At 36.4% G+C, this 13,487-nt stretch overlaps 1 protein-coding gene across 1 annotated transcript in view; it reads left to right on the forward strand.

Moving 5' to 3' along the window:
• LOC131061636 (uncharacterized) overlaps positions 1-12,864 on the forward strand; it is a 55,454-nt gene extending 42,590 nt beyond the window's left edge. Inside the window, exon 2 of the mRNA XM_057995426.2 lies at positions 12,252-12,864. Coding sequence (XP_057851409.2) covers positions 12,252-12,256 — 5 coding nt within the window. The 3' untranslated portion in view covers positions 12,257-12,864. The remainder of the gene's footprint in view (positions 1-12,251) is intronic.
• Positions 12,865-13,487: the final 623 nt, after the last annotated feature.

Here is a 13,487-nt window from a genome sequence, read left to right on the forward strand (position 1 = left end):
TTCGCCCTGGGCCTTCTGCAAGGGTTAGGATCGACTTTTGAATTTTAAGCATATTCCTTCATTCTTTTGACTTCAAATCACCTCTAAGGCATAACACATCGCGTCCTTCTCCTATCCAAGGAAGATATAGCAAGATTTTGTCTTAATTCTACAAAAAGGAGAGAACCTTGGAAATTTGCTCTGGACCCTTTGCAAGGGTCAGGAGCGATTTTGATAATTGCCTTCAAAACTTTCATTCTCAACAATCCTTCTTCACTTCAAGGCAATTCAAACATCATTTCAAACTCATGCCTAGGCTTAGCTTTGCTCAAAATTTGGAGGAAAAGTTAATCGTTTTTCGCCCTTGACCCTCTCCAAGGGTCAGGAGCGATTTTCCTTTTCCAGGCTAGGCTACTTCTTGTTGGTCATCCAAATTATCTTCAAAGGATCAAACATACTCCTTTACACCTACTCCAACTATAAAAATTGCTTTGATCTTGCAAGAGTCAGGTGCTTTTGAGAATTTCGCTTTGGACCTCCTGCAAGGGTCAGGATTGCAATTTTGACCAAAATCCCTCACTTTTCACCTTGAAACTTCCTGGCTGAGTAAGATTCCATCTTGCACTGTTCTATGAATAAAGTTTCATGTCCAAGAAAAGCCAACAAATGTATCTATGAGGAATTTCGCTCTGGACCCTCTGGAAGGGTCAGGAGCGAAATTGCCTTCCTTGTCCAAAATTCTTCATTTTGCATGTTTCCAAGTATTCAAATGTATCAAACGACGTCCAATCTTCCTTCCAGGAGACCCTGCACATAAAAAATTTAGCCAAAATTAGTGACAAATAAGCTTAAATAAGATTTTCGCTCTGGACCCTCTGGAAGGGTCAGGAGCGAAATCTTCATCCCAGGCTAAACTGCTCAATGTTCAAGTTTCAAACCACTTCACAAGGCAAAATTAGATGGTTTTCCAAGTTAGGAACAAGTTTTCAAGCTCAAACAAGGTGGCAAATGAATTTTATAATGAATTTCGCTCTGGACCCTCTGGAAGGGTCAGGAGCGAAATTCCTCTTCCAGGCTAGAATCCATCATTTTCTTCAAGGTTTTTCCATCCAAACAAGTGTTTTGCCCTCAAAGATGCCTGGGAACGAGTTGGTTCCAAGTTTGGGTCAAACTAGAATGCCTTATGGAGATCTTCGCCTTGGACCCTTTGGAAGGGTCAGGAGCGAAATTCGCTTTGGACCCTCTGGAAGGGTCAGGAGCGAAATTTGACTTTCACTTATACTTTAAGTTATATTCCATATATACTTTCAAGATGTTTGAGAGTGGTTTCAGACCTCCAGGAGCTATATTGCAAAATCTAGTTTTTGGAGGATTCATCAGTTTTCCAGACTTAGTCAAATTTCAGGATCAAGACATTCCAGACTTGGTCAAATTTTCAGGATCAGGACATCACTCAAGCAAGACCTGCTATCCAGGTGATCCCCTTGGCGACACTCAAAATGCAAAGGCTAACAGACAAAACCCTAAAAGACCCAGAAAACAAACCCTAGAAAACAAAAAAAAGCAGGGGTCCCCATTTGCAATGGGGCGGTGTGTGAAATGGTCACAACAAGTACCAAATCCCTTGTATTATTTTTCTTCAAAGAAGCCATCTCTTTGTCCATGGCTTTCATCTAGGAATTTGCATTACTCATACCCATAGCCTCTCTAACAGTCCTAAGCTCATCAATGCAATGAATTAAAGCAAAAATACAATTGAAATGTAACTTTGAATAACCAAACCTTTTCAGTTGTCGTCTGACTCTTGTAGACCTCCTCAAAGGTTGAGGTCGAGGTTCTTCTTCTTCTTAAGTTTTGGAGCTACTAGAGCTCTCCTCCTCATCAGGTTAGGAGCTCATAGTTCTTTCATCGGAGTAGATGGAACTTGATCTACCTTCTCCTTCACCTTTTCTTCCTTTGATTGCAATTCAATTGTGGAAGGTTCATCTCATTGAAAATAACACTTCTTTTGGGTCACTGATCCCAAAGCTTGTACCCTTTTACACTGACACCATAGATGATAAAGATACACTTAAACCACCTTGTTCTCCAACTTAGGCCTCTCACTTGAAACATGAGTATAAGCTTTGCAACCAAATACTTTGAGATATCTCATTGAAGGCTTCTTTACTTGACCATACCTCCATGGGTGTTTTATCAACAAGTGCTGATGTAGGATATCTGTTTACCAAATAGTAGGCAGTTACTACAACTTCGGCCCAAAAATTTTGTTCAAGGCCAACACCACTAACTAAGCATACTCCTAGCCCTCTCCATCAACGTCCTATTCATCCTCTCCGCAACTCCATTCTATTGAGGGGTATATGGAGTTGTCCTATGCCTCCAATCCCATGGTCCTTACAAAACCCATCAAAATCTGCTAAACAAAACTCATTAGCATTGTTAATCCTCAAACACTTTATCCTTCTACCATTTTGATTATCAAAAAGAGCCTTAAACTCCTTAAACTAACTAAAAGACTTTAAATTTTTTGAGAAAATAAACAAATGTCCTACTATAGTCATCAATAAATGATATGAAATACATAGATGTAGACATCAAAGGAACATTAATAGGACCAAAAACATTAGAATGCATCAAGTCCAACAACCTAGAAGTTTTTTGAGAACTAGAGTAAAATTGAACATGGTTTTGCTTCACATATATGCAATGTTCACAAAAGTTGAACTCAAGATTACAATCATCAAGCCCCTCAATGAGCCATTTACTTTTTAGGGTTTTGAGACCCTTCTCACCAATGTGGCCGAGTCTTTGGTGATGTAACATTGTCTTCTTTGCTAGAAGTTTCATCTCCAAAGAATTGGCACCCTTAGTTACCCAGAAAACACGACCATTAGATGTAGACGCAACATACTGTTTTGTAGCTCGATTTGATGTGAGGATGAAGAGTCCAAAGCTCTCTACTTTGGTTCCACAAAAGAACTGTTGCATTGAACAGTGCATGCATCTAGCTTATACAGAGTGCCAATTTGGACACCCTTAGCAAGCCCCATAACTCCTCTGGCCATCTTGCATCCTCCTTGCGAGAAAACAACCTACACACACATTATTCAATTTACTTATAGAAAGTAGGTTTTGTGCCAAACTCAAGATATGCAGAACACCATCGACCCCCTTCACTCTACGATTGTGAAATCTAATCTTTACTCTCCTATGGCCAACAATTGTCAAATGAGAGTCATCACCAAGATACACCTTTCCGCCATCGTATTCTTCGTATTTGATAAACTAATCCCTAGAAAGGTCATGTGAAAAGATGCACCTAAATGTATCAATCACACATCTATTGATGCATGCTTTGCCAAGGTTGCAACAATTGCTTCACCATTATCTTGAGAGGATTTTTCTAAATCTGAATAGGAGGGGTTTCTCTTTTTCTCCTCTTCACTTTCGTTACAGAAATGACTAGTTTTTCCATAGTTCCAACACTTCGCCTTGGACTTTCCAGGACACTTAAATCTCCCATGGGATTTGGATGTACCTCTTTCTTCTTTCTTGTCCTTCTTGCCTTTCTCTTTTGGTCTACCACAAACCACAAGAGCCTCCTTAGCTAACTCGGAAGGCTTTCTTTGTACCTCTTTAGAAACTAACGAATCAATCACCTCATCCACCTTGAACTTGGTGGTGCTACTCCCAATGGCAATCACAAGTTGGTTCCATGAGTCCGATAAAGAACAAAGTAAAATCATGCAATGATCCTCCTCCATCTTCACACCGATAGAGGGCAAGAAGCATATTAAATTTGTTATAGATGATCGGCTACTTGGGAGTTTGTCCGAAGACCTAAGGATAAAAATGAGATTGACACTAAATGGGTATTCAAGAACAAACTAAATGAGGATGGTGAAGTTGTGAGGAACAAGGCAAGAATAGTATGTAAGGGATATGCTCAATTCAAGTGTATTGATTTCGAAAAAGCATTTGCCCCTATTGCTTGTCTAGAGGTTATAAGGATGTTCTTAGTATTAGCTAAGTTTAAGAAATTCAAAGTCTACTAGATGGACGTCAAATCAACATATTTGAATGGAAACTTAAAAGAAGAGTTGTGTATTGAGTAAACTAAAGAGTTAAATCTATCAGAGGATAAGGACCATGTATGTAGATTAAAGAAAGAATGTTATGGATAGAAACAAGCCCCTAGAGCTTGGTACAAAAGATTGGATAAGTATCTACAACAACAAGGTTTTAAAAGACACATCACTAATGGCAATGCATATATCAAAATGAAGGTGATCATTAGTTGATTGTTGTAGTTTATGTTTATTACATCATTTTGGGGGGTAGTAATGAAGAGATGTGCGAAGAAAAAAAATTCAAAATGTCTATTCTTGGTGAGTTGTCCTCCTTCCTTGGGTTGCAAATATCTCAATCGGATAAAGGAATATTTATTTCATAGATCAAGTACATTAAGAAAATGTTAAAGAAATCTAGGATGGAGGATTGTAATACTGTGAGTACACCGATGTTCATAGGATGCAAGTTGAGTAAAGATGATGAATATCTTGATGCTAATCAAACACTTTATATATCAATGCTTGGGAGTTTGTTATATGTAATAGCTTCAAGACCCTGACATTATGCAGGGAGTTAGTGTGGTGGCAAGATTTCAAACTGCACCAAAAGAAACTCATGTGGAGGTGGTTAAAAGGATCTTTAAATATTTAAAGGCACTCTAGAGATTGGGATTTGGATTGTGGTATCAAAGAGATGAAGACTTCACATTAGCAACATACAGTGATTTGGATTTGGTTGGTAGTTTGGATGATAGAAAGAGTACAAGTGGAGGTGCATTCTTTCTAGGAAATTGTTTGGTTTCATGGTTAAGGAAGAAACAAGCTTCAATTTCCTTCTCTACGACATAGGTAGAGTATATTGCAGTAGCATCTTGTTGTACTCAGGTTATTTGGAGGAAGCAAACCTCGAAAGACATCAAGATAGAATATAATCATCTCCTATCTATATTTTGTGATAATACAAGTGCAATCAATATATCGAAGAATCCTATGTTGCATTCCTAAACCAAACACTTTCCAATGAAGTGTCATTTCTTAAGGGAGCAGGTGGCAGACTAGTAGGTGAAGTTAGAATATATTGCTACACATGAACAAATTGCAGACATATTTACAAAATCTCTTCCAAAAGAAACTTTTGAGTAACTTAGACAAAAGAAGGGAGTAATAGCCTCTTCACCTAGCTATTAATGAAATACTTTATTTAGGGGGATGGTATTCGAGGGGAGCTCATCATTGCACTGTCTTACAACTTCAAGGTTTCCTTTGCCATTGATTTCAAAGAGAGAGAAGCTGAGAAAGGGGGAGCAATAGAGACATTATTTTATGATGGTTTCCATCAATGACAAAGGGGGACATTGTTGGACATATTGTCATTGATGTCAAAGGCACTTAGATGTTTGATGGTGAAGATTGATGGCAAGTTTATTACGGTTCACCTAGCTGGTCAAGTAGCAATCAAGGGCATTACAAGATCAGACCTAAACCTCATTTTGGCACCTCTTGTAATGACCCCATTTTCAAGTTCCCTAACAGTACAATAGTTTTTGACTTTCTTGGTTTGTGCCAGCATAGTTAGAGGGGTAATTTGCTGTTACCAGTGAGCTCAAATAGTTTAGAGGATTCATATTATGCTTTCAAATGTTTTTTTGGCTTCTAGTTTGGGCTCCAAGATTCTTGGAGGGAGCATCTATTTTTAGCAAGTCACCCAATCTGGTCTGTTCACCATCTTTTATTAATTTGATCGCTCCTACATAGTCAAATTTCAATTTTGATGCTTATCGGCCAATTTTGCTAATTGGGTGTAATATTGAGCTATAATTAATTATTTTCACTAATGTTGGCTTTTTAATTAAATATATTCATCGGGCACCTCAATGTTATAGCTCGTTGGAAAGAGAATAGAAATTTTTAAATGATGGGACACTTAAAGCTGACTTTAAGTACCAAAAATGTTTTAGAAGTAAATTAAATCACTTTTTGGAGTTAAAAGGCTTAATAAATTAATTAAGTGATTTTAAAAGAGAGTAATTGGAAAGTTTCCTAAAAAGCTTATAAAAAGAGGAATTGAAAGCTCATTTGGTATGTTGGATTTGGATATTTGATATTGTTCTGGTTTGTTGGAGGAGCTGATTCTTTCTTGGGGTTGTGAGGATAAAATCCCTTGTAGGCAACATCTTCTACGCTGATGAAAGACCCAACGTGGAGGATTTCGTGGTGGTTTCATACAAAGATCACAAGTAGGCTTATTTGTGGATTTTACATTCAGTTTTTGACGAAGATTATTTCATATTAGATTTGTAGAGGTTGATTGAGGAGAGTTTATGTATTGTTTATAGTCTTTTTCGAGCACTTGAGGAGGCCGTACCATTCATATTACTAGTTGTACAACCCAGAGAGTGGCACGAGCTTTGAGGAAGTTGGCGGCTAGGGATTGAGAAGGGTTTAATTGTTGTTTTGAGGCATTTAGGGCTTATGGAGAAGCTATTGAGAAGTGGCATCCTAACTACAAGTGCCAGTTGCTGATTTTAATACAAGTTTAGTCTATTTCAATGCTGCATTTTTTGGATATGCTATTTTGAACTACTCGCCAAGGCCTGAAAAAAAAACTCGAGAAAAGCTTGGCCAATACTCGACAACTTAAAAAATTGCTTAAATTTAATTAGAAATACATTTTTTTTGCAAAATTTAGTGAGCAGATGCATCCAATGAGTCAATAAATGAGAACACAAAAGAAACAAGCTGACTATAGATATATTTGATTGATTTAAACGCAAATTGGGTACAAAATGGCACCCTCTTATGGAATGCTGGTGGCTGATAGACTGAAACAAAATGAAATAGCAAATTGTTTTTCTAAAACTAAAAGTAAATACTACATCAAAACATTTTACATCTTCCTCTTCTTAGCTCTAGTGAAAAATAGGGGAGAGATAGAACTAGAGGGTCTAGTCCTAGGAGTCTGATGTGCCTCCTCAACCTCGCCAAATGAGGTTGAGAGTAGCACCCCTTGTAGGGTTCTAAGGGTGAGAGAGAGAGGTAGAGAGATAGGTCTAGATCTTGGAGGAGAGAGGAGAGAGTGAGATAGAGAGTGGTAGAGAGAGGAGATGGAGGAAGAGTGATAGGAAGATAGATAGGTCTAGAATTTGGGTAGATAAAGTGAGTGAGGTAGAGAGAGTGAGAGAATGCTGATAGGAGTCTACTAATTACTGAATTTGATTGTCTGAAAATTAAAAGATCTTCTAAAACCTAGAATTTGCATCATAACTCCTGCAGATCTGAAACCACTCTCAAACATCCTACCAATATATACATGAAATATAACTTAAAGTATAAGAAAGGAAAAAGACATATTGAAATGTGACTTATGTTGATAGGAGCCTACTGGTTACTGAAATTTGACTGTCTGAAAATTTAAGTTCTTCTAAAACCTAGAATTTGCATGATAACTCCTACAGATCTGAAGCCACTCTCAAACATCCTGCCAATATATACATGAAATATAACTTAAGTATAAGAAAGGAAAAAGACGTATTGAAATGTGACTTATGCTGATAGGAGCCCCTACTGGTTACTGAAATTCGACTGTCTGAAATTTTAAAAGATCTTCTAAAACCTAGAATTTGCATTATAACTCCTACAGATCGGAAACCACTCTCAAACAAATATACTTAAATGTTTATATTTCATGTATATATTTGTTATATTGGAATGAGAGTGACTTGAAAAAAAAAAATTAGATAATTTTTTGACATGTTTGGGCCTTTTTTTTTATGTAGCTGAGTTTTTTCCAAAGACTCGCCGAGTTTTTGTGAAAAACTTGCCAAAAAATCGGGGAGTTTTTCCCAAAAACTCTGATAGTTTCTGTGCGAGTTAAAGTCGTAAATACTCGCAGAGCAAAAAACCTCACGAGTTTTTCAAAATTCAAAACTCCCCAAGTACTCTGCAAGTTTTCCATCTATGGTCCATACTTTTGAGAAAAAAAATATTTTTCACATCAGAAATAAAATCTGGAATATTTTAGCTTGTGGGTTTCCTGAATATTGCAATTTTATGAGTTGTTTAATTGTTGCAAGTCTTTATATTATCTACATTTTACATTATTCTATAAATCAATCGCAAACACATTTCAAATAAAAAAACACAAAAGCAAAGCAAGACAGCATATTACTGTGGTAGCAGAGCAATGTATCCTGCCATCCTTAAGGGTCTAGTAAGAAGATAAAGACTTTTGAAGAGCAACAACTAGAAGGGCTGATAAAACTGAAGCAAAGTTATCAAAGACAAAGTGTCAGTTGTCAAAATTATAGAGAATTGGAAAAATTTAAAATTCTTGCGTGAGCATCTTGGGTGGTTAAGATCCATCTTTAAAAAGAAAGTAGAAATAAATGAAAAAGATTCTTCTAGTGCAAAAAACAATGAAAAACAAGAAAATGAAAAGTGGTTCATAGCAGATCGTTTGGATGGGGATAGTGCCTTGATACATAAACTATGTGATAGAGTTTCAAAAAAACTCTTTGGACATGCATTCAGTTTTTGTTGATGGTGTGCATGAAGGGAAAGACAAAACAACAGCCTTGGGTTTGATTTAAGATATTTTCAATGATGATGGTCCAGATAAATACATGTTGGACAATAAGATAGCCTTTGGAGAGTAGTGTTTATGAAGACATCAATGCTAGTGAGTTTGGTGACTCTCTCACAGAGGCAACCACTGATGAGGAGGACAACAAGCACTTTAATTCTAAACAAAGCAATCAGCCCTTTGACACATGGGATCTGGGTGTGTTGGCACCTTAGTATGATGAAGATCCTACACAAATGAATTTCCTTTTGATTGTGATGATGTTCTGATTTTTGAGCACAATGCATGCATGGAGGATACCATTGATGAATTTATTGATGATATTGAAACAAAATCTGATTTATCATTGCTTGGAGCTTATTTTGAGAAAAGGTTTCGTGAGATTGTTGATCCTCGTCCTTTTGTTGAGCATCTTCATGACAAAAAGGCACAGGTGATTTGGGACAGCTATGAAGTTTTTGCTGATAGATATGAAAGTTCTGATTTTACTATTCATCAGAGTAGTAGTTCACTTTTTTTGCATGAACATGATTGGAAGAATCAATTTGTGGTGGTTTATGCTAATTTATTGTTTGAGATGGGTGATGATATGACATATGACAATCCACTTTTTGAGTTGGATGATGGAACAACTCTTGGTCGTAGTGCTGCACTTGGTGAAAATAGTAAGGTATGGGATCCAAGAGAAGATTAAGAACCTGAGTTGGATGTGGTTTTCAGCTTGCTAATGATCCGAGTTCACTTTTTGAGGTGATTGGTTACCCTCCTGGGAGACCACCAGATATGAAATATGCAAATGAAGACCTAGATGAAGATTGCATTAGGAGTGATATGACACTAGGAGCATCATCATTCCTTACTACACAAAGGATTGGAGGGTAAATTGGGTATTTAATTTGATGATTTCAGTTGAAGATTCTTTCTTTGTTGGTACTTGTTTTGAGTTGCACCATTCTTGCATGAAGTTTGGTCTTGAGTTTTGGAGTAGGCCAACAAGTGGGATTTTTTACAAATTATTTTAATTGATGAGTTGTAATGAATGCCCTTAAGTTCTAGTTGGTGATGTATACTCTTCATGGGATGAACTAATTCATGGATATTTCTACATTTAAGATTTTGATAAGTTTCCAAACAATGTTCCTAAGCTTGTTGGAATTTTCAGAACAGCCGCAAGGAAAGGAGATTTTAAGCTTGTTACTTGTGTAGCTTTGGAGGAAGAATGACCTAAACATGACATCCACATGATTGAAAATCCATCCTTCGGATCAATTGATGTTTTATCTTGTACTAATCTATCTTTGGGATGAGTTTTGAAGACAACAATTGTTCCTTGCACTGTAGTTGTTGATGCTTTCATGGATGGGCTACAAGAGATGACCAAAAGGGTCACAAACTTCCTTGATGTGCTTGATGTTATGGATGACACTTGGAGTTGTGATGGGCATCTTTCTAGACATGTTAGAGATGGTTCTTGGTTGGGTATCTATACTTGGGATCTTCAACAAGGTTTGACTGAGCTTGTTGGGAACGGTAGAAATGTTTTTTGGAGGGGTAAGGATCAAAACTTCAGAATTTATAGTGTTGTTCATTTCCTTACCAGCCATCTCGTGATTCCATTTGTTCATCTACAAATGTATTGGTCTTAAGTAAGGATTGGAAGATTGAATGAATGGTCACTCTTGGGAGTGTTATTTGGCAAAGAATGAATCTGAATTTCAGTTTTGAGCTTGCTTTTTGGTTGCAGGTCAGTCACTACATTTTTTAGTTTTATTTGGCAAAGAATGAATCTGAATTTCAGTTTTGAGCTTGCTTTTTGGTTGCAGGTCAGTCACTACATTTTTTAGTTTGTTCTCATTCAGGGGAGTTGGCTCATTATTCTTTGTCAAGGAAGTGAATTTTTTAAGTTGGAGATTGCCTCAAAGTGTTTTCCAGGCATTTCTAATTTGATTTCATGCTACACAATGCTAAACACACATGTTGATACTTGGGAATTCCTTGGGTACTTCTGTTGTCCCTTGTGTAGAGCACTCAACTCAGATTGTACTTTCCTGATTTCAGCTTTGAATAGTAATAATTATTGTTCACTTTAGACCTTCCAAACTCAGAGAGTTCATCTTATGAAGGGTTGTGAAGCAAACTATGATAAATTACTCTTGGAGTACATTCAGGACAGCAAACCTCCATGTGCTATGGTTCACATTTCAGAGACCCTCAAAGTTGGAATAGTGAGAATTTTCACAAGTCTTCATGATTATATAAGATTGGCACTGAGGAGACATGTTAGATCCTTGTGGTGTTATGTTGGTGAGTTTGTTGGATTCTTGCAAAGGATTGCTTTCCTTTTAGCAAGAAGATTGGAGGAGTTTGCTTTTGCAGTTATGACTGCGTGACATCTTGAGGAGATATATTGAGGATTGGGGTTGTGGGCAAAATCCCAGTGATAGTATTGCTGTCGACTTTCCGATCAGCCTATACACGACTTCAATTTTTGGGCCGCAGATGAGATGGATGACTTCTTTAGACCAGCAGTTGAGTACTTTATGTTTGTGGTTGGTTGGTAAAGGTGATTTGATCATAGGAGATGACTTTCCAGTTACTTCCATGCTCATATCTCCTATATTTTCAGTGGGATTTCAGACTGATTATTGCCATCCTTATATTTCCACGTTGGTTATGCTGACAACTTTTTATGAGTAGATTGATTTTGAGCCTTGGCAGGCTTTAGGGTAGCTGGTTGTGAGTGTTTTTCCGAACACAATTAATTTATTTATTGCTTCTACTTTGGTGAGTGACAGTCACTGTGTTGTGACCTAATCACACATCACCCCATTCCAAATGGGGATCCCCTACTTTTTAGGTCCACTCGGTCTTTTGGCTGTGGTCCTTTGGGTCGGAACTGGATGAACCTTTGTAGTTTTGTGTTTTGCACTATTGTTGTATTGTTATTTAGTAAACTATTGTTCATGTTTGGTTATTGATTTTTTATGAGGATTTTTTTTTCTTATCACAATCACCAGTCACACAAGATTTTGAGCTATATAATCTTCCAAGAACTTGAAATGTGTATATAAATTTTGTTTTCACTCTATAAAATATTTTGATCTTCAATTTGGTTAGTTTTTAATTGAAATTTTTGTGTTTGAGGTGCTGGTTAATTATGGCAAGAGGCGTTCTATAGTGGCGGCAAGGCACGAGTACATAAAAGCCAAGACACTTGCGACATATTTAAAAAGAACTTTAAACTTTCAAATTGAAAATAAAATAAAATAACTCTATGATGTAAATAAAATATTTATAAAGTGGGGTGACCCATGTAATATAGCGGTTAAAACACTTGCTTGGTGAAACCGCCACCAAGGTTCAAATCCCCACTGGGCAGATATGCTCGCAGACTTTGTGCTTCGTTGGGCTGGTGGACTCACGGATTTGAACAGTAATAGTGTTCAGCACCTTGAATAGTGCCCCTTACCGATGAAAAAAACTAAAAATAAAATAGTTATAAAGTAGAATAAAACAGCTTGAAACTTTATATTTATCAGCAATTTTTTAGATAGATGATGTGTTTATGATATCTATACTAGTTTAAGGGTACTTACAGGTTTTAACCTCTCTGGCAGGTTGACCCTGTTGGAGGATCGCTAATGCTGAACTAAGATTTATCGTCATATGTTTTCTTCATTTTGGTTGCCCTTAATTTGGATGGTATTAATCCTTCTAATTAATGATCTGAAGGCAAATAGTTGCACGGAACATTGAATAGGCTTGTATTTACATATGCCACCTGGTAAAACTCCCTACGATTGTCTCAGTTTTTAAGTTTTAATCAAACAAATAGTTCTATCATATCCTGTTTTGACCTTTCAAACTATCAACTATGAATGGCCGTGGATTTTTCCTTCTTACATGCCATGATCAGTTTTTTCATGAAGTTTATTTAGTTTATCCTCTTGTTTACGCTATTTTTTTCATGCAAGTGGAAAAAAGTTTGCAAAAGAAAGACTTTTTTGATGCAAACCAAAAAAAGTAACGTTCTCCTCAGCGTAGGAAAAGTTCGAGTAAATATATGCCTATACTGTAACTATGGTTTAGGCCATTCCACTTAATGACAAGTTAGATAGAAGGCAAACTGTGTAAATCTGAGTCAAAGGATTTGGTGTGGTGTTACTATGAATTTCTGTCAACATTAAATGGGATGAAAGTAAGTGCAATTCAAAGTCTCAATTTGTTTTCCATGTGGTAATTTTGGTTGCATCTTTCATTTTATTTAATAGACAGAGGACAGACTATTTTGAAATTCTAAGCAATCATTTGACTACCAATTTACATATTTAATCATGTCGGTGCATATGATGCTATATTTTGAAGAAATGCAACAATCAGTAAATCTTTGATGGGAATTACTAGAGCAAATATCTTAATTTTATATGTTTTTGGTTCTCAAGAGGTAGTGATGATCATAACCTTGTTACTCTGATTCAATATTCAAAATATAGCTAGACTCCAAAACAGGTATTTACTGCCAACGTTTTCAATTTAAAAAATTCTGATATTGAATAATTTCTCTTATTTGTATTAAATAAATTTATTATCTTCATTTTGCATTAAGATTTGTTGCAAACAAATTCCTATTTTCTGGTATGTAAAATATGATTAGAGAATTAGGTCGCTTGAGAAATTGAAGTTTTAATGTGGATATTTTTTAGATGAGTAAAAAAAACTATTATGAGTACATTTATTTTCTGGTATGTAAAATGTGATTAGAGAATCAGGTTGCTTGAGAAATTGAAGTTTTAATGTGGATATTTTCTAGATGAGTAAAAAAACACTATTATGAATACATTTGGTAAAGTAGA

The sequence above is a fragment of the Cryptomeria japonica genome, chromosome 4, assembly GCF_030272615.1.
Source record: "Cryptomeria japonica chromosome 4, Sugi_1.0, whole genome shotgun sequence".
NCBI lineage: Eukaryota > Viridiplantae > Streptophyta > Pinopsida > Cupressales > Cupressaceae > Cryptomeria > Cryptomeria japonica.